The following is a 27141-nucleotide window of genomic DNA, read 5'->3' as shown; positions in this document are numbered from 1 at the left end:
TGATTTGCATTACCTTGATGAATAGTGATGTTGAGCACCTTTTCATGTACATGTTGATCATTTGTATGTCTTTTAAAAATATCTATTTGGTAGACATAATTTCTTTTGAATATCTACCTAGGAGTGAAATCCTTTTGTCATAGGGTTAGTATATGTTATTTAGGAGATATTGGGAGTTTTCAAAAAATATTATAATAATTTGTTCTCCCATCAACAATGTATGAAAGATCCAAGTGTTCCATATCCCCACAAAAAAATGGTATTGATAGTCTCCTTAAATTTTAGCTATTCTGGTATATGTATAATGAGATCATATTGTGGTTTTTATTAGCATTTACCTGATGATTAAAGAATTACAAAACATTTGATACTGTTCTAGACTATTTGGATACTCTCTTTAAGAGAATATAAATGTGTTTTCCATTTTATTTATTTATTTATTTTATTTGAGAAAGAGAGGGAGTATATGAGCTGGGGAAGAAGCAGAGAGAGAGACTCTTGAAATAGATTCCCTGCTGAATGTGGAGCCCAACATGGGTTTCTATCCCACAACCCATGAGATCATGACCTGAGCCGAAACTAATAGCTGGACACTTAACCAGCTGAGTGACCCAGGCACTCCTCATTTTAACATTTTTATTAATGTTTTGTGGGATTTTATATATTTTGAGTATGAATCTTTTGTCAGGTGGTATATCGGGGATATCTTCTTCCAGGTTGAGGCTTGTTTTTTTACTCTTCTAATGGTGTCTTTTAATGGGCATATTTCTTAATTTTTATGAATTTAAGTTCAGTATATGATTTTTATCATTATCTTTTCCATTTAAGAAATATTTTCTTGGGGTGTCTGGAAGGCTCAGTGGGTTAAAGCCTCTGCTTTCTGCTCAGGTCATGATCCCAGAGTCCTGGGATTGAGCCATTCATCAGGCTCTCTGCTCAGTAGGGAGCCTGCTTCCTCCTCTCTCTCTCTGCCTGCCTCTCTGCCTACTTGTGATCTAATAAATAAATTTTGAAAAATCTTTAAAAAAAAAGAAATATTTTCTTACTCCAAGGACATAAATATTTTTACTTTTGTTTGGAATTTATTTTTATTTACCTTTTCACATACAGTTTTATGGTCATCTCTAATTGACAAAATGTGTGGTGTGAAGTAGGGGTTAAAGTTTATTTTTTCCATATTCATTTGCCCCAACACTATTTCTAGAAAGACCTGTCTTATCTCATTCAATTGTGTTGGCAATTTTTAAAAAGTCAAGTAATGGTTACGTGTGGCCTATTTCTCAAATCCCTGTCTTCTTTCCCCCCATTGGCTAATTTATATTTTGTTGAATCAATACTTCACTGTATTGATTACTAGAGCTTCATTACCATTTAATCTATTTGTTTAAATCCTCTTATTATTCTTCACCATTGTTTTGACTATTCTGGGTCTTTTTCCTTTAAACATATTTTAGAATTATTCTAAATTTACACACACACACACACACATATACACACACACAGAATACAACCATGATTTTGATTTGGAAATTGCATTGAATGCTTATATCACTTTGGAGAGAATTATCATCTTAACAGTATTGAGTCTTCCAATCTAATACACACAAACCTTTACACTTTTTTGTTATTGTTAATACCTTTCACCAGTATTCTGTTGTTGTCTGGAACACCCTTTTTATTTTTATTGTTATGCATTTGATGGTCTATAATAATTATTTTACATTAACATTTCAATTTTTCTTGCTAGCTTATGGAAATATCATTGATATGTATGTATTCACCTTATATTCTGTGATCATGTTTAATTGTTAATTCTTTTGAAATTTTTTTAGTTTCTTATATGAACAATGATACTTTTTTAAAAATTATTTTTATTAACATATAATGTATTATTTGTCTCAGGGGTACAGGTCTGTGAATCATCAGGCTTACACATTTCACAGCACTCATCATAGCCCATACCCTCCCCAATGTCCATAACCTAACCACCCTATCCGTACCCCCGACCCCGGCAACCCTCAGTTTTGTTTGATGAGATTAAGAGTCTTTTATGGTTTGTCTCCCTCCCAATCCCATTTTGTTTCATTTTTTCCTTCCCTACCCCCAACAACCCACTGCCCTGCCTCTCAAATTCCTCATATCAGAGAGATTGTGTGATAATTGTCTTTCTCTGATTGACTTACTTTGCTCAGCATAATACCTTCTAGTTCCATCCATGTTGCAAATGGCAAGATTTCATTTTTTGATGGCTGCATAGTATTCCATTGTATTTATATACCACTTCTTCTTTATCCATTCATCTATTGATGGACATCTAGGTTCTTTCCATAGTTTGGCTAGTGTGGACATTGCTGCTATAAATACTTGGGTGCGTGTGCCCCTTCCGATCACTGCATTTGAACAATGATGCTTTTAATTTCTCTTTTCTGATCTTAGATTTCCTTTTCTAGCTTTTGGGTTTTATTTATTTTTATTTATTCATTTATTTATTTACTTCTTTACTTGTACTTCCTTTTCTTGTTTTATTGTCTTAGCTTGGCTCTCTAATACATAATATATATGAATGCATTGTGTATATTCCTAACTCCTCCCCCACCTTATAGAGTAGCTATTTTATATACTCCTTAATCAGATTTTACTCATCTTTACAAATCATGGATTTTTTTTAACTTGATATTCTGTTTAGGATTTTAGGGTTCATGCTTAGGAAATAATAATATGTAATGTCCTTCTTATAATGCTTTATTTCATTATATTAAGCTTATGCAAGCCTCATAAAATGAGTTATAATATTTTATTCAGAATTTATACATTATAAGTTTGATCTCTTCCATATGTATTTGGAAACATTCACATCTGAAGCCAAAGAGATCTTCAGCTTTCTTAAGGGAATATTGTTAAGTACTGATTTAATTGCTTTGGTGTGTATAAGGCAGTTTAGATTTCTTTATTTTGTTTCACTTTCTGTAAGTTAGGTTTTTGAAGAATTTTTTATATCATTTAAGTTTTCAAAATTGTTGAAATACATTTATTGAAAATACCTTTTTATCTTTAAAAAATTGGTAATGTAGTAGTGATATCACCATTTCTATTGCTCACCATTGCTATCAGTGATCTCTTTTCATTCTTAAGTTTTTTAATGAAATCATCAAATATAAAAATTAACATTCCTACAAAACTATTTACTAGTCTATAGATTTTGTTTGAATTTTGATAGTTACCCCATAAATGTTGTTTTTCTTGCCCAGCCTCAAATCTAGGATCCTATACTCCATTGAGTTGTAATGTCTTTATTCTCTTCTGATATGTTATGGTATTATGGTCTTTCTGTGTGTTTCCTATACCTTGAAATCTTTCTTGTCTTTCCTGATACCTTTCTTGTATTGGAGAATACTTTCCAGTTACCTTGCTGAATATACCTCCATATCTAAGCAGAAAATCAAAAAGGAAACAATGGCTTTGAATGACCACACTGAACCAGGTGGACTTAGCAGATATCTTCAGAACATTTCATCCCCAAACAGCAGAATACACATTCTTCTTCAGGGGACATGGAACATTCTCCAAACTAGACCATATACTGGGTCACAAATCAGGTTTCAAGTGGTACAAAACATCGAGATCATAGCATGCATATTTTCAGACCACAGTGCTATAAAACTACTAGTCAACTACAAGAAAAAATTTGGAAAGACTACAAATAGATGGAGGTTGAAGAACATCCTACTGAAGAATGAGTGGGTTAACCAGGAAATTAAAGAAAAAATGAAGAAATACATGGAAGCAAATGGAAATGAAAATACAATAGTCTGAAACTTTTAGGATACAGCAAAAACAGTCAAAAGAGGGAGGAATATAGCAATACAGCCTTTTCTTAAAAAACAAGAACAGTCTCAAATATACAATCTAACCTACTCCTAAAGGAACATGAAAAGAATAACAAATAAATCCAAAGTCAGCTGAAGGAGGGTAATAATAAAGATTAGAGCAGAAATCAATGATATGTAAACAAACAAACAAACAAAAGTCCAGAATGGATCAGTAATCTAGGAGCTGGTTCTTGAAATAATTAATAAAATTGATAAACCTCTAGTCAGGTTTATAAAAAAGAAAATAGAAAGGAAGGACCCAAATAAATAAAATCATGAATAAAAGAGGAGAGATCACAACCAACAACAAAGAAATACAATCATAAGAGAATATTGTGAAAAATCTTCCAAAAATTGCATAATTGGGAAGAAATAGGTTAGTTACTATAAATATATAAATTACCAAAATTGAAACAGGATGAAAAGAAAATTTGAACAGTCGCATAACCAGCAAAGAAATTGAAACAGTAATCAAAAATCTCCCAACAGGGTCCAGGGCCAGATGGCCTCCCAGCAGAATTCTGCCAAACATTTAAAGAAACATTAATACCTATTCTTCAGAAGCTGTTTCAAAAGTGGAAATGGAAGGAAAACTTCCAAATTCATTCTATGAAACCAGCATTTCCTTGATCCCCAAATCAGACAAAGACCTGCAACAAAAAGAATTATAGACCAATATCCCTGATGAACATAGATGCCAAAATTCTCCTCAAGATACTAGCTAAGAGGATCCAACAGTACATTAAAAGGATTATTCACCATGACCAAATGGGATTTATTCCTGGGCTCCAAGCATGGTTCAACATCCAGAAATCAATCAATGTGATACATCACATTAATTAAAGAAAGAACAAGAACCATATGATTCTCTCAATAGATGCAGAAAAAGCATTTCACAAAATACAGCATCTTTTTTGATAGAAACTCTCTGCAGTGTTGTTATAAAGAAAACACACCTCAATATCACAAAAAGCACATACGATGAGCTAATATCATCCCCAATGGGGAAAAACTGAGAGCTTTTCCTCTGTGGTCAGGACCAAGACAGGGATGTCCACTGTCACCTTTGTTTTTAACATAGCACTGGAACTATGTTCCAGTTGCCTCAGCAACCAGACAACAGAAGGGCATAAAATGTATCCAAATCATCAAGGAAGAAATCAAATTTTCACTCTTTGCAGATGACATGATACTCTCTGTAGAAAACCCAGAAGACTCCACCAAAAATTTGCTGGAACTGATACACAAATTCGGTAAAGTTACAGGCTACAAAATTAACACACAGAAATATGTTGCATTTCTATACACTAATAATGAAGCTGCAGAAAGAGAAATCAAGGAATCAATTCCATTTACAATTGTACCAAAAATCATAAAATAGCTATGAATAAATGTAACTAAAGAGAGAAAAGATCTGTACTCTGAAAACTATAGAACACTTATGAAAGATATTGAAGAGGAATGGGAAAACACTCCATGCTCATGGATTGGAAAAACAAATGTTAAAACTTCTATACTACCCAAAGCTATCTATACATTTATTACAATCAGCATCAAAACACCACCAGATCAAATAATCCTAAAATATGGATGGAACCACAAAAGACCCTGAATAGACAAAGCAAACTTCAAAAAGAAAAGCAGAGCTGTAGGCATCACAATTCCTCATTTCAAAGTATAATAACAAAGCTCTAGTCATCAAGACAGTATGGTACTGGAACAGAAACAGACACATAGATGAATGGAACAGAATAGAAAACCCAGAAATGTATCCTCAATGCTATAGTGAACTAATCATCAACAAATCAGTAAAGAATATTCTATCAAAAAAAGATAGTCTCTTCAACAAATCATGTTGGGCAAACTGGATAGTAAAACTCAAAAGAATGAGACTGGACCACTTTCTATACCATCCATAAAAATAAAATCAGAATTTGTGAAAGACCCAAATGTGAGACAGGAAACCATCAAAATCATAGAGGGGAACACAGGCAACAACCTCTTTGACATTGGCTGTAGCAACTTTTTACTGGATACATCTCTGGAGGCAAGGGAAACAAAAGCAAAAATTAACCATTCGGACTTCACCAAGATAAAAAACTTCTGTGTAGTGAAAGAAACATTAAACAAAACTGAAAGGCAACCTATGGAATGGAAGAAGATATTTTCAAGTGACATATCTGATAAAAAGTTAGTATCCAAAATATATAAAAATTTATCAAACTCAACAACCAAAAACCAAATAATGCAGTTAAGAAATGGTCAGAAGACATGAATAGACATCTTCCCAAAGAAGACATGCAGATGGCTAACAAACAGATAAAAAGATGCTAAACATCACTCATCACCAGAGAAATAGAAATCAAAATCATGATATCACCTCACACCTGTCAGAATGACTAAAATTAACAACACAGGAAGCAACAGGTATTGGTGAGGAAGTGGAGAAAGGGCAAAACTCTCACACCGTTGGTGGCAAACTGTAAGAGACTATTAACTTTAGAGAACAAACTGAAGATTGATGGGTGGGGGGATGGGCTATATTGGGGTTAGGTATTAAGAAGGAAACTTAACTGTGATGAGCACTGGCTGCTATATGTAATTGATGAATCACTAAATTCTACTCTTGAAACAAATATTACAGTATATGTTAACCAACTAGAATTTAAACCAAAACTTGAAACTTACAGAAGATAAAAAATTTAAAAATATTGGCATACCATCTTGCATGGAACACTGGGTGTTAAATGCAAACAATGAATCGTGGAACACTACATCAAAAACTAATGATGTTCTATATAGTGACTAACATAACATAATAAAAATATATTGGCAAAAATGTTTTAATAGTCAATTATTAGCCTTTTATTATCTTGTAGGATGTGTATTTTGGCCTCATTTATGCTTGATATTGGTAATTTATATCATCTCTCAATTTTCTTGATAGTACTTATAAGGGTATCAATTATACTCATCTTTTCAAAGAATCTTTATTTTTATTACTTTATTTTTATGTTTATTTCCTAATTTATTGCTTTTTTTTTAATTTTTTTTTTCAGTGATCCAAAATTCATTGTTTATGTGCCATACCTAGTGCTCCATGTAATATGTGCCCTCCATAATACCCACCACCAGGCTCACCCCACTTCCAACCCCTCCCTCCAAAATCCTTTTTGTTTCTCAGAGTCCACAGTCTCTCATGGTTGTCTCTCCCTCCGATTTCCCCCAACTCACTTCTCTCCATCTCCGAATGTCTTCTGTGTTATTCATTATGCTCCACAAGTAAGTGCAACCATTATGAGAATTGACTCTCTCTTTTTGACTTATTTCACTCAGCAAAATCTCTTCCAGTCCCATCCATGTTGATACAAAAGTTGGATATTCAACCTTTCTGCTGGAAGCATAATACTCCATTGTATACTTGGACCATATCTTTATTAATTTGTCCATTGAAGGGCATCTTGGCTCTTTCCACAGTTTGGTGACTGTGATCATTGCTACTATGAACATTAGGGTAGAGATGGCCCTTCTTTTAACTATATCTGTATCTTTGGGGGTAAATACCCAGTAGTGCAATTGCAGGGTCATAGGGAAGCTCTATTTTTAATTTCTTAAAGAATCTCCACACTGTTTTCCAAAGTGGCTGCACCAACTTGCATCCTCCACCCCCAACAGTGTAAGAGGATTCTCCTTTCTCCACATCTTCTCCAACATGTTGTTTACTGTCTTATTAATTTTGGCCATTCTAACTGATGTAAGGTGGTATCTCAATGTGGTTTTCATTTGAATATCCCTGATGGCTAATGATGATGAACATATTTCCATGTGTCTGTTAGCCATTTGTATGTCTTCATTGGAGAAGTGTCTGTTCATGTCTTCTGCCCATTTTTTTGACATGATTATCTTTTCTGTGTTTTGAGTTTGAGGAGTTCTTTATAGATCTTGGATATCAGCCCTTTGTCTGTAGTTTCACTTGCGAATATTTTCTCCCATTCTGTGGGTTGCCTCTTTGTTTTGTTGACTGTTTCCTTTGCTGTGCAGAAGCTTTTGATCTTGACAAAGTCCCAAAAGTTCATTTTTGCTTTTGTTTCCTTTGCCTTTGGAGACATATCTTGAAAGAAGTTACTGTGGCTAATGTCAAAGAAGTTACTGCCTATGTTCTCCTCTAGGATTCTGATGGATTCCTGCCTCATGTTGAGGTCTTTTATCCATTTTGAGTTTATATTTGTGTATGGTGTAAGAGAATGGTCAAGTTTCATTCTTCTATTCATAGCTGTCCAATTTTCCCAGTACCATTTATTGAAGAGACTTTTTTTTCCACTGGAATTTTTTCCTGCTTTGTCAAAGATTAGTTGACCATAGAGTTGTGGGTCCATATATGGACTCTCAACTCTATTCCACTGGTCTATGTGTCTGTTTTGTGCCAGTACCATGCTGTCTTGGTGATCACAACTTTGTAGTAAAGCTTGAAATCCAGCAACGCGATGCTCCCAGCTTTGTTTTTCTTTTTCAACATTTCCTTAGCAATTCAGGGTCTTTTCTGGTTCCATGTAAATTTTGGGATTGGTCCAGCACTTTGAAAAATGCTGGTGGAATTTTGGTCAGGATGGCATTGAAAGTATAGATTGCTTCTGGGCAGTATAGACATTTTAAGTGTTTATTCTTCTGATCCATGAGCACGGAATGCTTTTCTGTCTTTTTATGTCTTCTTCAATTTCTTTCATGAGTGTTCCATAGTTACTTGAGTACAGATCCTTTACCTTTTTGGTTAGGTTTGTTCCCAGATATCTTATGGTTCTTGGTGCTATAGTAAATGGAATCGATTCTCTCATTTCCCTTTCTGTATTTTCAATGTTCGTGTGTAAGAAAGCAACTGATTTCTGTACATTGATTTTGTACCCTGCCACATTACTGAATTACTGAATGAGTTCTAGTAGTTTGGGGGTGGAGTCTTTTGGGCTTTCCATATTAAGTATCACGTTATCTGCGAAGAGAGAGAGTTTGACTTCTTCTTTGCCAATCTGAATACATTTTATTTCTCTTTGTCGTCTAATTGCTGTTGCTAGGACTTCTAATACTATGATGAACAAGAGTGGTGAGAGTGGGCGTCCTTGTCGTGTTCCTGATCTCAGAGGGAAGGCTATGACCTTTTTCCCATTGAGGATGATATTCACTGTGGGTTTTTCATAGATAGATTTTATGAAGTCGAGGAATGTTCCTTCTATCCCTATACTTTGAAGTGTTTTAATCAGGAACAGATACTGGATTTTGTTAAATGCTTTTTCTCCATCAATTGAGAGGACCATGTGGTTCTTCTCTCTTCTCTTACTGATTTATTCTATCACATTGATTGATTTGCAAATGTTGAACCACCCTTGCATCACATGGATAAATCCCACCTGGTCATGGTGTATAGTCTTTTTAATGTACTGTTGGCTCCTATTAGCTAGGTTCTTCTTGAGAATCTTGGCATCTGTATTCATCAGGGATATTGGTCTAAAATTCTCCTTTTTGGTGGGGTCTTTGCCTGGTTTGGGGATCAGGGTAATGCTGGCTTCATAGAAAGAGTCTGAAGGTTTTCCTTCTGTTTCAATGTTTTGAAACAGTTTCAGGAGAATAGGTATTATTTCTTTGAATGTTTGGTAGATTTTCCCAGGGAATCCATCAGGTCCTGAGCTCTTGTTTTTTGGGAGGCTTTTGATCACTGCTTCAATCTTGTTACTAGATATTGGTCTATTCAGGTTGTCAATTTCTTCCTAATTCAGTTTTGGAAGTTTGTAGGTTTTCAGGAATGCATCTATTTCATCTAGGTTGCTTAACTTACTGGCATATAACTGTTGATAATAATTTCTGATAATTGTTTCTATTTCCTTGGTGTTGTGATCTCTCCCTTTTCATTCATAATTTTATTAATTTGGGTCTTCTCTCTTTTTTTTGGATTAGTTTGGCCAGTGGTTTTTCAATCTTATTGATTCTTTCAAAAAAAAAAAACAGCTTCTCGTTTCATTGATATGTTCTACTGTATCCCTAGTTTCTATCTCATTCATCTCTGCTCTAATCTTGATTAGATTTTTGTGTGTGGGTTGGCTTAATTTGTTGTTTCTCCAGTTCTTTGAGGTCTATAGAGAGCTGCTGTCTTCAGGATTTTTCAATTTTTTTTGAGGGAGGCTTGAATGGCTATATATTTCCCCCTTAGTGCTGCCTTTGCTGTATCCCATAGGTTTGGGGCTGATATGTTTTCATTCTCATTGGTTTCCATGAATTTTTTAAGTTCTTCTTTGATTTCTTGATTGATCCAAACATTCTTGAGTGGGACAGTCTTTAGCTTCCAAGTGTTTGTGTTCCTTCCAAACTTTGTCTTGTGATTGAGTTCCAGTTTCAAAGCATTGCAGTCTGAGAATAAGCAGGGAATAATCTCAATCTTTCGGTTCAGTTGAGTCCTTTTTGTGACCTAGTATGTGGTCTATTCTGGAGAAAGTTCCATGTGTGCTTGAGAAAAATGAGTATTCTGTTGTTTTAGGGTGGAATGTTCTGTATATATCTATGAGGTCCATCTGGTCCAATGTGTCATTCAGTGTTCTTGTTTCTTTATTGATTTCATGCTTGGATGATCTATTACTGAGAGTGGTGTGTTAAGATCCCCTAAAAGTACTGTATTCATATCAATATGACTCTTTTTCTTGGTTAACAGTTGTCTTATGTAGTTGGCTGCTCCTATATTTGGGGCATAAATATTTACAAACTGATAGAGGAAAAGGATCAGGAGGAGGCCTGGAACAAACAGCTTAGAAGCCATGAGAACAGAATTATGGAAATTAAATGATGCCATGAAATGTTCCCATATCAGAATTATTAAGATCCCTGAGGGTGAGGAGAAAGAAAGAAGACTAGAGGATATAGTTGAATAAATTCTCCATGAAAATTTTCCCAGTCTGGGGAACAGAACAAGCATTCATGTCCTAGAGGTAGAAAGAACATCCCCATGATGAATGAATCTAGAAAGACTTCGAGGCACTTGATTGAAGACTGTCAAATCATAATTTTAGACAACAGCTTTTGAGAGCAGCTCTGAGGAAGAGATTCCTTACATACAGAGGAAGGTCCATCAGAATAATGTCAGACCTGTCCACAGAAACCTGGCAAGCCAGAAAGGGCTGGCAAGACATGTTCAGGGCATTAAATGAGAAGAAGATGCAGTCAAGAATACTTTATCCAGCAAGGCTGACATTCAAAATGGATGGAGAGATAAAGAGCTTCCAAGACTGGCAAGGTTTAAAAGAGTATATGACCACCAAGCTGGCACTACAAGAAATATTAAGGGGGGTTCTATAAGAGAGAAAAAACAAAACAAGAATATAATTGGACAGAAATTTACAGAGACCATCTCTAGAAACAAGGACTTCACAGTCAACATGATGTCAATAAAAACGTATCTTTCAATAATCACTCTCAGCGTGAATGGCCTAAACACTCCCATAAAATGGCACAGGGTTGCAGATTGGATAAAAAGACAGGACCTGTCCATATGTTGTCTACAAGAGACCCATTTTGAACTTAAGGATACATCCAGACTGAAAGTGAAGGGATATAGAAGCATCTTTCATGCCAATAGGCCTCAAAAGAAAGCTGGGGTAGTGATTCTCATATCAGGTAAATTAGATTTTAAACTAAAGACTGTAGTCAGAGATAAAGGAGGACACTACATCATTCTTAAAGGGTCTATCCACCAGGAAGATCTAACAATTTATTGCTTTCTTATCTTTTCTTTGTTATTTCATCCCTTTAAGTTTCTTTCATTTGAAGATCACTGATTTTATGCATTTTTTAAATTTTCTAGTATATACACGGTTAAAAATATATTTCTAGTCAATGAGTAACTATCTAATACAAGGGCTTTTGTTTGTTTTTAGCAACTCAAGTTTTGATAAGTCTGATTTGTATCATCATTTCAGTTTTTCTAAATCATTTCCTAATTTGTGTGTGTGTGTCTGTGTCTGTGTCTGTGTCCATGACCCTTGGGTAATTTAGAATTGTACTGGTTGTATTAAAAATATTTGGGGATTTTCAAGTTATATTTTAGTTGCTCATATCTAGTTTGTTTTTTTTTTTCCCATATTGGTAAAAGAGCATAATCTGAATGACGTAAAATCTTGGAAATCTATTGTGACTTCCCTTATGGCCCAGTATATGGTCAATTTTGTAAATGGTCCACATGCATTTGGAAAGGATTTATTACATTCTGCCCTTGTTAGATGCAGTACTCTTTGTATATTAATGAGTCAAATATTTTAACTTCATTGTTCAGATCTTCTATATTTATTACATTTCCCTCTCATTGTATCAGTTACTAAAAGAATTATCTTAATATCTAGAACTAGGATTGTGGGTTTCTTAAATTCTCCTTTTAATTGTGTCCATTTTGTTTTCCATATTTTGGTGATGTGTATTATTTCCTACTGTTTAAGCATCGCTATGTCTTCCCTATATATTGAGAATTTTTACTTTGTGAAATAAACCTTTGGAGCTAGTGATATCTTCCAAAGAGTCATGACATTTAGTAAATGAAATTATACTTCTACTCTGATGATCTTGAATATTCTCAGATTGTCATAAGTAAGGATTTTTCTATTTGTGTGTTTTATGGGGATATCTTTCATGTATATAACAACTGTCTAATGGACTGTTTCTTTGACTATAAGGAAAACATTTTGACTAGAATATATTTAACTTCTTATTCATCCAATGGAAATATATAATTAATTTTCCATTACTTCTATTATCAACAATTATAACAAGTAATTCATTTCCTTAACTATCATAATTTTGAGGAAACTATACAGATTTCTAAGATTTGCTACAATTCTAATTTTTCAATTAAAAAAATTACAACTTTTGCAAAAGTATTAATCATTTTCCAAAATATGACTCCAAAGAACGCATGTTAATTAAGTTCCCAAATAAGAATTTATGTCCTCTCACCTGGGTAGCTCTGTTGGTTAAGTATCTGCCATTGGCTCAGGTCATGATTCCAGGATCTTCGGTTGGAGTCCTGCGTTGGGCTCCTTGCTCAGTGGGGAGCCTGCTTCTCCCTCTGCCTGAAACTCCCCTTGCTTATGTTCTCTCTCTTTCACTCTCTCTGACAAATAAATAAAATCTTAAGAAAAAAGAACTTAAGTGCTCTCAAGAATTTACCAGTTTCAAAGGACTTTTTTTCTCCTTGCTTTTACATAATTTCATCTTATTTATCAAAACTTTTAAAATTCTTATGCCACATAATTTTTAATATTTTATAATTGGGATTTCTGGGTTTTGTTCTATAGAAATATTTAAGCATTTTGACTTTTAAATATTTATTTATTTATTTGATTTTTTTTTAACCAACCATGTGACAGGAGGTTTTGTGATTCCCTCTGTGTCATAAAAATGACTGTTATTTTCTCTGTGTCTGGCTGAAAAAAAAAAAAAATCCCGTTATACTAAGGAGGAATCTGTGAAGTTATTTTAGGACTTCTTGATTTCAATTGTTTCTGTTTGAGAGTGTCTTTAAAGCATCAACAAATGAGAATCTATTTCAGAAACCTATGATTTTTATTGTTTCTTTTATTATAAATGTTATTATCTTTATATTAGTATGCTTTATATTGTCTGACAAATGCCGTGGTTTACCTACCTGGTGTAAGCAAGATATACGCACCATAAAAAATTACTATCACTCACTCACATTTAAAAAAAAATCACTTAAAATTATTTTTCAGTATGATTACATGGGATCAGAAGTGATGGCTGTAACACAGAAAATTATCCAAATTATTGGCCTTGTCAACACTGTAAGTCTTAAGTTTTTTTACATTTATAGTTTTATGAAAAATCACTGAAACTTATTTCTATCATGACAAATTAATGACTTAAAAATCTTCAATTATTAATATCCAAACTAATAAACTGAACTTATTCTTTATTTTTATGTAATTTTGAGCTAATGACTAATGTTATTTGAACAAGTATGCCATAAATCTTATTTTAGATGTTTACCCAGTTCAAATTGACTGTGATGCTGTCCTCCTTGGAATTGTGGTCAGATAAAAACAAAATTTCTACCAACGGGGATGCTGGTGATTTATTACAAAGACTTTTCACATGGAAACGGGACTATCTTCTCCTACGGCCCCATGACATAACATTCTTACTTATGTAAGCACAATGCTCTACATTAAAAAAGAGATATTAAATAATTTCAATAATTTGATAATTTAATGCATTTATTGTGTTCTTCAATTTCTGTAGGCCCCTCTGAAAATTTTAAATAAACATAGCTGTTGCCATGAGTGCAATAATATAGTTGAGAATATGATAAAAATAAAAACAACATAAATAAATTATATAAAAATATATTTCAGAATATAATTTATGTAAGATTTATCTTTCATAAACTTTCATGATGTTAACTATACTATAGAATATATATAAGCTTTAGCTTCTTAATAATGTCAAAATTGTCACTATTCAGTTACTATGACCTATAATATGTTAATAATTTTTTGTCTACTCTTTGACTAAAGAAGATATTTTTGGTAATAACTTAAGAAAATGCTTACATTTTAAATAAGCAAGACTTCTTATTACACAAGTTAAAAACCCCTTTGTTTAACTTTTAGTAACCAAAAGAATGCATGCAGTACAAGGAAAACAGAGGAATATTCAAGATAGTAAAATTTTATCAAGTCTAGGAGTTAGTTGAGGAGAGAAAATTGGATTTAAATGAATTTTAGGGGTGCCTGGGTGGCTCAGTTGGTTAAGTGTTCAACTTAGGATTCAGCTCTTGTCAAGATCTCAGGGCTGTGATATGGAGGCCCCACAATGCACTCAGAGAGAACTCTGCTTGAGATTCCCTTCTTCTCCTTCTCCCTCAGCTCCTCTCCACTCTCAAATAAATAAATAAATCTTTAACTAAAAAAATAAATTATAGTTTTTAATGATTTGACCATTTTGTAAAGTATATTAGATAATATCCAGATCAAAAATTGGTTTGTTTGAAAAATCATTTTAAATATATGGGAGATTTAATTTAAAAGTAAGCTAGTAAATTGTTCTGAATAAGTATGGCAATAAAAAAGTCTATACTATAATGATGTAGTTACAGGAAACGTCCTGCATATTTGGGAGCAACATTTCCTGGCATAATATGCAATAAAAGCTATGATGCAGATATTGCTATGGTATGTAATTTTTATCCTTCTTTACTATTTTTTCTAAACTTTATATTGTATTTTATATTATTTTACATAGCTAAATAGTATAAAATAAAAATAGTGAATATTAACCTGACATTTTCCTCTATATGTGTGTTTATTATTTTGTTGGGACAGAATTATTTTAATTTCAGAAAGTTTATTTAATTATAAGTTATAAAATAAAGCAAAAGTGTAACATACATTAATATACTTATTCACCAAGTAGGCAAAATGACTAACATTTATATCAGATTTTCTAAGGATGTAAAGCCATAGAAAAAAGAGCACGTCTACTTTAAAGAACAAAAATCATGAATTTGTGCTTCCATTTTATGTGTACTTTATGCAATTGTTACAAATGTATGTATCCATTAACCATCATTGTTCTGCATTGTTCTTATTTATGCATCATTTCAGTACTATTTTGAACAGCTTTTAAAAAGATGCATATATGTTGAATCATATAGTGCCACTTTTTCATTTAAAATTTATATGTTACCAAGAAATACACATTCACTTATCATAAATATAAGTGGTTTTACAGGACTATTACTGAAAAACAAACAAACAAACAAACAAACAAACTGAATCCCCCTTGCATAAACTACACTCTTGAATTATTTTTCTTATTTTTTAAAATTGTTCTTCCTGGCTTATACTTTCACTTTCATTTCCTTATAAATAAAAGTTTTACTGGAGTATATCATATATAGAGAACACGGAAAAAATCATAAATATATAGGACAATAAATTTTGACTAAGTCAATATGTAGACATGAACATCACAGAGGCCAAGAAATAGAATATTTCAGCATTTCAGAAGACCACTGTGAATCATATATCTTGTTTCACTTACTATCCATATCAAAGAAAACCACTTTCCTGACACTTCACATCCTTGGTTAGTTTGGCCTCTTTCTGAACTTTATGTAAATTAAATAATGCAGTATGTATTCTTATGTCTGCCATTTATTCGTTCAAAATTATGTCTGTGAAAATTATCCTGTTTATATGTGTAGGAATAGTTTATTCATTTTTTACTCCATATTTCTAAATAATATCCCCATGAAATTTCTTGAATTTTCAAATTTAGACATCTATTGACTTCTTATCATTGAAATCAGAATTTAATACCCTAATAGCTCATCATACTTACATGCCACTTTTTCCATTCTTCCTCTGTAATTATATAACTTACTAGAATTTTGTTTTATTCTCTGATGGGCCAAATAATGAACTAAACTTAAATTGTCTTCATTGCATAACTTTTGCTTCTTCTCAAATTTGTAATTGTGTCATATTGCTTTTGCCCAGATTTTCTAATAAAATTAAAAATTTTCTCTACTTCTCTACATGTTTCAAAAAATTCCTCTTTTTAACCCGAGGGACATATATTTATTCCCCAATATCTATTAGACTTTTTGCATAGGTGTTTACAAATTTTCTATTGTGTCTTTTTTTGGGACATGTGTATTCTTTTTTCATGACTGGCTTACTCATTTTGGGAGTCTATATGCCTCTATAATTTACTTAAAAAATAGATGTGTATTAAATTGTTTGAGAGTGACATGATTGAAAATATATTTAATTATTTCAAAGATCATTTGGTTAATTTTACTTTTAAAATAATTGTACCTTGGAATTTTAAAGGTCTTTTCTTTTGTCTTTTACCATTTCTTTAGAAATTTAATGCTATTCTTATTCTCATTCATTTGTGTGTGTTTTGCTTGTTTTCTCTATGGAAACCTTTAAATCTTTTTATCCTTACATGGTGTTGTTTTTCATCATCCAGTATGCCAGTTGTACTGAAGGCCTTTCAATCTGGATGCTATTTATTTCTGATTTGAGAAATTTTACAATATTACATTTAATCATTTGCTTCCCTTTTCTCTCTGGAGCTTTGTTAATTAAAGCATGTTGACTCATCATCTAATTTATTTTATCTTATTTAATTTTTCTTTTATTTCTACATCTTCTAATATTTCTTTATATTTTCACTTTGGAGCAATCACTTAAATATTCTTATATCCACTTCACACTAATCCTCTTCTCTGGTCTATTGCATAGGGAACTATATACATTCCCTGGGCTTCTTTGCTTCGATGCTTTTGAGTATATTCAGCAAATATGGATGATTGGATGGTGGCAGTGAAATATTTAGTATCTCTACATACTGACCCTGCTTGGAACAATGTCTTAAAACTATTGCTTCCTGTTCCTGTGAAACTGCTCCCCCTTCTGTTATGTAGCTCCTGCTGAATATCACTTGTTTATAGAATCTAATAGTTTTTAATTCATTCATCCTGTTCTGGTGTTCGTAGCAACATTCTGCTTTTCTAATCTTAGAGTTGCCTCTCACTTCTCTGGTGTAAAGATCCTGTAATAATTTCATTTGAATTGGATGCCTTATGATGACACCTATTCACTTTAAGCTCTATCTTAAGGATTAGAAAACCTTATAAAGAAACAGGTAAATGTTTTAGGCTTTGTAGACCATGTGAACTACTATGTCACAGGTACTCAATGGTACTAAACTCTACCATTGTAATGCAAAATCCAATATAGAAAAATATAAATTTATAAGCATGGTGATTTTCCAATAAAACCTTATTCATGAATACTGAAATTTAAACCTCATATAATTTCATTTGTCACAAATTTTTTTTTTGTTTTTTTTTTTTCAACTATTAAAAAATACAGAACCATCCTTATTTGCAGACTATACTGGTCATACACCAGATTGGGTCTGTGGACCATAGATTACCCTGTCCTACTTTAATCCCAACAGCCCTTATCCTCACAGATTAATATTACAAATTGTAAGGGCTTTCTCAGAAAAGGATAATTTATAAACCAAAACAACTTATAAGATCTTGTTAATTTATGTTGACATTTTCCTGGAGAAACAAATGAAGGAATAGAAACTAAGGGTTCAGGACAAACAAGAACAGGATAATCTTTATTTAGCAGTAAATTTATTATCTAGGTAAATATACTTGAGTTTTTGAATTTAGTGTGCCAGCTCAAATATTTGAGAATGTTTTTTTTATTATTTTTTAAAATAATTTTTTAATTTTTTAATAAACATATAATGTATTATTAGTCCCAGGGGTACAGGTCTGTGAATCACCAGGTTTACACATTTCATAGCACTCACCATAGCACATACCCTCCCCAATGTCCATAACCCCACCACCATCTCCCTCCCCCACTCCTACCTTCAGTTTGTTTTGTGAGATTAAGAGTCTCTTATGGTTTGTCTCCCTCCCGATCCCATCTTGTTTCATTTATTCTTTTCCTACCCCCAAAACCCCTCACGTTGCATCTCCACTTCCTCATATCAGGGAGATCATATGATAGTTGTCTTTTTCCAATTGACTTATTTCGCTAAAAATAATACCCTCTAGTTCCATCCACGTCATCGCAAATGGCAAGATTTCATTTCTTTTGATGGCTGCGTAGTATTCCATTGTATATAATATACCATCTCTTCTTTATCCATTCATCTGTTGATGGACATCTAGCTTCTTTCCATAGTTTGGATGTTGTGGACATTGCTGCTATAAACATTGGGGTGCATGTGCCCCTTCAGATCACTACATTTGTATCTTTAGGATAAATACCCAGGAGTGCAATTGCTGGGTCATATGGTAGGTTTATTTTCAACTTTTTGAGGAACCTTCATGCTGTTTTCCAGAGTGGTTGCACCAGCTTGCATTCCCACCAACAGTGTAGGAGGGTTCACCTTTCTCCACATCCTTGCCAGCATCTGTCATTTCCTGACTTGTTAATTTTAGCCATTCTGACTGGTGTGAGGTGGTATCTCATTGTGGTTTTGATTTGTATTTCCCCAATACCCAGTAATGTGAAACACTTTTTCATGTATCTGTTGGCCATCTGGATGTCTTCTTTGCAGAAATGTCTGTTCATGTCCTCTGCCCATTTTTGATTGGATTATTTGTTCTTTGGGTGTTGAGTTTGCTAAGTTCTTTATAGATTTTGGACACTAGTCCTTTATCTGATATGTCGTTTGCAAATATCTTCTCCCATTCTGTCAGTTGTCTTTTGGTTTTATTAACTGTTTCCTTTGCTGTGCAAAAGTTTTGATCTTGATGAAGTCCCAATAGTTCACTTTTGCCCTTGCGTCCCTTGCCTTTGGCGATGTTCCTAGGAAGAAGTTGCTGTGGCTGAGGTTGAAGAGGTTGCTGATTGAGTTCTCCTCGAGGATTTTGATGGATTCATTTCTCACATTGAGGTCCTTCATCCATTTTGAGTCTATTTTCTTGTGTGGTGTAAGGAAATGGTCCAGTTTCATTTTTCTGCATGCTTTCTGCATGTTTTCTGCACCATTTGTTGAAGACACTGTCTTTTTTCCATTGGACACTCTTTCCTGCTTTGTTGAAGATTAGTTGACTGTAGAGTTGAGGGTCTATTTCTGGGCTTTGTATTCTGTTCCATTGATCTATGTGTCTGTTTTTGTGCCACTACCATACTGTCTTGATGATGACAACTTTGTAATAGAACTTGAAGTCTGGAATTGTGATGCCACCAACTTTGGCTTTCTTTCTCAATATTCCTCTGGCTATTCGAGGTCTTTTCTGGTTCCATATAAATTTTAGGATTTTTTGTTCCATTTATTTGAAAAAAATGGATGGGATTTTGATAAGGATTGCATTAAATGTGTAGATGGCTTTTAGGTAGCACAGACATTTTCACAATATTTTTTCTTCCAATTCATGAACATGGGACATTTTTCCATTTCTTTGTGTCTTCCTCAGTGCCTTTCATGAGTACTTTATAGTTTTCTGAGTATAGATTCTTTGCCTCTTTGGTTAGGTTTATTCCTAGGTATCTTATGGTTTTGTAAATGGGATTGACTCCTTAATTTCTCTTTCTTCTGTCTTGTTGTTGGTGTAGAGAAATGCAACTGATTTCTGGGCATTGATTTTAAATCCTGACACTTTACTGAATTCCTATACAAGTTCTAGCAGATTTGGAGTGGAGTCTTTTGGGTTTTCTACTTATAGTATCATATCATCTGCAAAGAGTGAGAGTTTGACTTCTTCTTTGCTGGTTCGGATGCCTTTAATTTCTTTTTGTTGTCTGATTGTTAAGACTAGGACTTCTAGTACTATGTTGAATAGCAGTGGTGATAATGGACATCCCTGCTGTGTTCCTGACCTTAGCGGAAAAGTTCTGTTTTCTTCCATTAAGAATGATAGTCACAGTGGGTTTTTCATAGATGGCTTTGATGATATTGAGGTACGTACCCTCTATCCCTACACTTTGAAGAGTTTTGATCAGGTAGGGATGCTGTACCTTGTCAAATGCTTTTCAGAATCTATTGAGAGTATCATATGGTTCTTGTTCTTTCTTTTATTAATGTATTGTATCACATTGATTGATTTGCAGATGTTGAACCAAACTTGCAGCCCTGGAATAAATCCCACTTTGTCATTGTGAATAATCCTTTTAATGTACTGTTGGATCCTGTTGGCTAGTATTTTGGTGAGAATTTTCGCATCTGTGTTCATCAAGGATATTGGTCTGTAGTTCTCTTTTTTGATGGGATCCTTGTCTGGTTTTGGGATCAAGGTGAAGCTGGCCTCATAAAATGAGTTTAGAAGTTTTCCTTCCATTTCTATTTTTTGGAACAGTTTCAGGAGAATAGGAATTAGTTCTTTAAATGTTTGGTAGAATTCCCCCAGGAAGCCATCTGCACCTGGGCTCTTGTTTGTTGGGAGATTTTTGATGACTGCTTCAATCTACTTACTGGTTATGGGTCTGATCAGGTTTTGTATTTCTTCCTGGTTCAGTTGTGGTAGTTTATGTGTCTCTAGGAATGCATCTATTTCTTCCATATTGTCAAATTTGCTGGTGTATTGTTGCTCATAATATGTTCTTATAATTGTTTGTATTTCTTTGGTGTTGGTTGTGATCTCTCCTCTTTCATGCATGAATGATTTTATTTATTTGTGTCCTTTCTCTTTTCTTTTCGATAAGTCTGGCCAGGGATTTATCAATCTTATTCTTTCAAAGAACCAGCTCCTACTTTCATTGATTTGTTCTATTGTTTTCTGGTTTCTATTTCATTGATTTCTCTCCAAAATATATATTATGTATTATATATATATATAATAATATAATTAATTAATTATGTATAATTATGTATAATTAATTAATTATATTATTTTATGTATATATAATATAATATATATTATATATTATTTCTCTTCTTTTGCTGGGTTTAGGCTTTCTTTGTTGTTCTTTCTCCAGCTCTTCTAGGTGTAGGGTTAGGTTGTGTCTTTGAGACCTTTCTTGTTTCTTAAGAAAGGTTTATACCACTATATATTTTCCTCTCAAGACTGCCTTTTCTGTGTCCTACAGATTTTGAACCGTTTTGCTTTCATTATCATTTGTTTCCATGATTTTTATCAATTCTTCTTTAATTTCCTGGTTGGCCCATTCATTCTTTAGAAGGATGCTGTTTAGTCTCCATGTATTTGGGTTCTTTCCAAATTTCCTCTTGTGATTGAGTTCTAGCTTCAGAGCATTGTGGTCTGAAAAAAGCAGGGAATGATTCCAAGCTTTTGATACTGGTTGAGACCTGATTTAGGACCCAGGATGTGATCTATTCTGGAGAATGTTCCATGTGCACTAGAGAAGAATGTGTATTCTGTTGCTTTGGGATGGAATGTTCTGAATATATCTGTGATGTCCCTCAGGTCCAGTGTGTCATTTATGGCCTTTATTTCCTTGTTGATCTTTTGCTTGGATGATTTGTCCATTTCAGTGAGGGGAGTGTTAAAGTCCGCTACTATTATTGTATTATTGTCAATAATTTCTTTGTCTAGCATTTCTTTGATTTTGTTATTAATTTGTTTATATAGTTGGCTGCTCCCATGTTAGGGGCATAGATATTTAAAGTTGTTAGACCTTGTTGGACAGACCCTTTGAGTATGATATAGTGTCCTTCCTCATCTCTTATTATAGTCTTTGGCTTAAAATCTAATTGATCTGATATAAGAATTGCCATCCCAGCTTTCTTCTGAAGTCTATTAGCATGGTAAATTGTTTTCCACCCCTTCACTTTAAATCTGGAGGTGTCTTTGGGTCTAAAATTATTTTTTGTAGACAGCATATTGATGGGTGTTTTTTTCTTTTTTTCATTCTGATACCTTGTGTCTTTTGATTGGGCATTTAGCCCATTTCATTCAGGCTAACTATTGAGATATATGAATTTAGTGCCATTGTATTGCCTGTAAAGTGACTATTACTGTATATTGTTCCTTTCTGATCTACTACTTTTAGGTTCTATTTGCTTAGAGGACCCCTTTCAATATTTCCTGTAGAGCTGGTTTGGTGTTTACAAATTCTTTTAGTTTTTGTTTGTCCTGGAAGCTTTTTATCTCTCCTTCTATTTTCAATGATAGCCTAGCTAGATATAGTATTCTTGGCTGCATGTTTTTCTCATTTAGTGCTCTGAATATATCATGCCAGTTCTTTCTGGCCTGCCAGGTCTCTGTGGATAAGTCTGATGCCAATCTACTATTTTTACCATTGTATGTTACAGACTTATTGTCCTGGGCTGCTTTCAGGATTTTCTCTTTGTCGGTAAGACTTGTAAATTTAACTATCAGATGATGGGGTGTTGACCTAATTCTAATTGATTTTGAGGGGGATTCTCTGCTCCTCCTGGATTTTGATGCTTGTTCCCTTTGCCATATTAGGGAAATTCTCTACAATAATTCTCTCAAATATACCCTCTGATCCCCTCTCTCTTTCTTCTTCTTCTGGAATCCTAATTATTCTAATATTGTTTCATCTTATAGTATCATTTATCTTCCAAATTCTACCTTCGTGGTCCAATAGTTGTTTGTCTCTCTTTTGCTCAGCTTCTTTATTCTCTGTCATTTGGTCTTCTATATCATTAATTCTCTCTTCTGCTTCATTTATACTAGCAGTAAGAACCTCCATTTTTTATTGCACCTCATTAATAGCTTTTTAAATTTCAACTTGGTTAGATTTTAGTTCTTTTATTTCTCCAGAAAGAGCTTTTATTTCTCCAGACTTGTTTCTCTTATATCTTCCATGCCTTTTTTGAGCCTGAGAATCATCATTCTGAACTCTAGATCTGACATATAACCAATGTCTGTATTGATTAGGTCCCTAGCCTTTGGTACTGCCTCTTGATTTTTTTTTTTTTTTTTTTTTTTTTGGTGGTGAGTTTTTCCACCTTGTCATTTTATCCAGATAAGGATATATGAAGGAGTTAATAAAATACTAAAAGGGTGGGAAAGACCTCAGGAAAATGTGCTTTTACCAAATCAGAAGAGACCCCAAATTGTGGAGGGAAGAAAGGGGGTAAAAAGAAGTTCAGAAAAAAAAATTTTTAAAAGAAAAAAATAAAGAAAAAACATAAAAAAGAAAATAAATATATTAGACTGGTGAATAGAACAGGGTCATCCACTTAATTTTGGGAGTATTTTGGTCTCTTAGAAGAAAATACCTCCCAAAATTTTAAAGAATGAAAAACATATATAAGGGTAAACACAATGAAGGAGTGGAATACGACATAAAGATGCAAAAATTTTTTTTAAAAATTTCTAAAGAAGGAGTTGATAAGATAAGTTGGTTGGGAGAATAAAGAAAAAGAATGTGGAGAGAATTTGCTCAGACTGGAGACTAGAACAAAGCCCTGTGCTAGATTTAGGGTACATTTTGATCTATTAGAAGAAGTTGTATCCCAAATTTTTTTAGAAGAAAAAACCCTATGTGTATACAAAAAAATAAAGTTAGATACAATGAAGGAAAAAATATGACTATATTAATGAAGAGTCAAAAAAGATTTTTTTAATGAAAGGTGTTGTTAAGATAAACTAGTTAAAAAAACATTTAAAGAGGAAAAAGTAAAAGTTATAAAAATTAGCAGAAGAAAAAATAAAACTAAAAAATATTTCTTAACTTTGCAAGACTAAAGAGTCATGGGGAGAAAGCATGAATTCCATGCTTTGCTTTCTCTTCCTCTGGAATTCCACTGTTATTCTTGGTAAGTGAACTTGGTCTTGGCTGGATTTCTTGCTGATCTTCTGGGGGAGGGGCCAGTTGTTGTGATTCTCATGTGTCTTTGCCTGAGGTGGAATTGCACCACCTTTACCAGCGACCAGGCTAAGTAATCCACTTGGGTTCCCTTTCGGGAGCTTTTGTTCCCTGAACGCATTCCATAGAGTTCCAGAGGACAGGAATGAAAATGGCAGCCTCCCAATCTCTGGCCTGGAGGAGTTGAGATCTCGGAGCCCCACTCATCAGTGTGCCCTTGGAGAAAAGCGCTCAATCACTCCTGTCTTCCTGGCCTCCAGTCATGCTCCGAGTTCACCCAGCCTGTGACCAATCATCTCTGTCTCTGCCACAGCCCTGCCTGGAGTCTCCAAACCCAGCAGATCCCTGCACTCTTCCAGGGGGGTCTCCCTGGATCTTGTGGGGTCTCTGCTCACAGAGCAGTGGCCCAACTGTGCCACGGATCACAGTTTAAGGTAATCCCAAGTTGAGAGTTCAATCCTCGGCTCCGTCTTTGTAGCTGGCTTCCCCACTCTAATTCCTGCAAGCTCTACAACACTCAGACATCCCCGATCTTTCTGTGACCCCGTGGGACCTGAGACCATGATGTCCCCAAATGGGGGGGACACCCTTCCTTAGCCTCTGGAGCGATGTCCTTCAGTGGAGCAGACTTTTAAAGTTCTGATTTTGTGCTCCGTTGCTCCGCCACTTGCTGGGAGCTGGCTCTTCCCTCTGTGGTCTATCTTCCCGTCGCTTTAGATTCACTTCTCCACAGGTCTTACCTTTCAGAAAGTGGTCAATTTTCTGTTTCTAGAATTGCTGCTCTTCTTCTCTTTGATCTCCTTTTGGATTTGTAGGTGTTTGGAATGGTTTGATAAGCTATCTTATCTAGTTGATCTCCTGCTACCTGATGTCATCTCAGCCTGCTACTTCCCCGCCATCTTGACTCTTCCTCCCAGACAAACTAGATTTTAAACCAAAGACTGTAATAAGACATGAAGAGGGACACTATATTTTAATAAAAGGGTCTATCCAAAAAAAATCTAATAATTGTAAATATTTATGTCCCTAACTTGGGAGCACCCATATATATGAATGAATTAATAACAAAATTAAATAAATACATTAATAATAATACAAAACTAGTAGGGGACTTGAATAGCCATGCAGTGGATGGATCATCTAAGCAGAAAATCAACAAGAAACAGGCTTTGAATGACATACTGGACCAGATGGAGTTCACGGGTATATTCAGAGCATTTCATCCTAAAGCAACAAAACACATACTTCTCAAGTGAATGTGGGACATTCTCCAGAATAGGTCACAAACTGGCTCACAGATCAGGTCTCAACTCATACTAAAAGATTGGGATTATTCCTTGCATATTTTCAGAACACAGTGCTTTAAAACTTGAACTCAATCACAAGAAAAAAAAAATTGAGAACACATATATTGGAAGTTAAAGAGCATTCTACCAAAGAATGAATGGGTCAACCAGGAAACTAAGGTATTTTTAAAAATTCATGGATACAAATGAAAGTTAAAATACAACTGGGGGGTGCCTGGGTGGCTCAGTCAGTTAGGGGCTTGATCCCTCCCTGCTCGGTGGGGAGCCTGCTTCTCCCTCTCCTCCTCATTCCTGACCTCTCTCTCGCTATCTCTGTCAGATAAATAAAAACCTTTAATAAAAAAAATTTTAAAGAAAATTAAAAGAAAAAGAAAATACAACTGTTCAGAACCTTTGGGATGCAGCTAAGGTGGTCCTAGGAGAGAAGTATATAGCAATACAGGCCTTTCTCAAGAAACAATAAAAGCCTCAAATACACAAACTAAACTTACACCTAAAGGATCTGGAAAAAGAGCAACAAATAACACTTAAATCCAGGATGAGAAGATACATAATAAAGATTAGAACAGAAATCAATGATACAGACATTTAAAAAAAAATAACAGATCAATGAAACTAGGAACTGGTTCTTCAAAAGAATTAATAAAATTGATAAACTCCTAGCCAGACATATTAAAAAAAAAAAAAGAAGAAGAAGAAGAAGGAAAGAGAGAGAAAGAGAAAGAAAGAAAGGACCCAAATAAATAAAATAATGAATGAAAGAGGGAGATCACAACCAATACCAAAGAAATGTAAACAATTATAAAATAATATTATGAGCAATATATCCCAACATATTAGGCAATCTGGAAGAAAGGGATGTGTTCCTAGAAACATATAAACTACAAAAACTGAAACAGGAAGAATAGAGAATCTGAACACACTGATAACCAGCAAAGAAATTAAATCAGTATCAAAATCTCCCCAAAACTATGAGTCCAGAACTGGATGGATTCCCAGGGGAATTCTACCAAACATTTAAAGAAGGATTACATTTGTAAAGTTCTTTACAGATTTTGTATTCTAGCCCTTGATCTGATGAGACATTTGGAAATATCTCCTTCCATTCTGTAGGTTGTCTTTTGGTTTTTTTGTTTGTTTGTTTGTTTTTTGTTTTTTGTTTTTTTTTGGTTGTCTTTTGGTTTTGTTGAATATTTTCTTTGCTGTGCATTTTATCCTGATGAAGTCCCACTAGTTAATTTTTGCTTTTGTTTCCCTTGCCTTTGGAGACATGACTAGCAAGAAGTTGCTGTGCCCTAGATCAAAGATATTGCTGCCTGTGTTCTCCTCTAGGATTTTGATGGAGTCCTATCTTACGTTTAGGTCTTTCATCCATTTTGCATTTATTTTTGTGTACGGCGTAAGAAAGTGGTCCAGTTTCATTCTACATGTGGCTGTCCAATTTTCCCAACACCATTTGTTGAAGAAACTCTTTTTTCGGGGTGCCTGGGTGGCTCAGTGGGTTAAGCCACTGCCTTCGGCTCAGGTCATGATCTCAGGGTCCTGGGATCGAACCCCGCATCGGGCTCTCTGCTCAGCGGGGAGCCTGCTTCCTCCTCTCTCTCTGCCTGCTTGTGATCTCTCTCTGTCAAATAA

The 27141-nt window shown here is 34.2% G+C and overlaps 1 protein-coding gene across 1 annotated transcript in view; it reads left to right on the top strand.

Moving 5' to 3' along the window:
- LOC111144480 (disintegrin and metalloproteinase domain-containing protein 18-like) overlaps positions 1–27141 on the top strand; it is a 150709-nt gene that overhangs the window by 23249 nt on the left and 100319 nt on the right. The window contains exons 8-11 of the mRNA XM_022498782.1: positions 13625–13696; positions 13894–14060; positions 15004–15089; positions 24645–24673. Coding sequence (XP_022354490.1) covers positions 13625–13696; positions 13894–14060; positions 15004–15089; positions 24645–24673 — 354 coding nt within the window. The remainder of the gene's footprint in view (positions 1–13624; positions 13697–13893; positions 14061–15003; positions 15090–24644; positions 24674–27141) is intronic.

This window comes from Enhydra lutris, unplaced genomic scaffold (assembly GCF_002288905.1).
Source record: "Enhydra lutris kenyoni isolate GAN:26980312 unplaced genomic scaffold, ASM228890v2 scaffoldscaffold11, whole genome shotgun sequence".
NCBI classification, from domain to species: Eukaryota; Metazoa; Chordata; class Mammalia; order Carnivora; family Mustelidae; genus Enhydra; species Enhydra lutris.
Note: the sequence above shows the minus strand (reverse complement) of the source record. Positions and strands in the feature narration are given on the sequence as shown.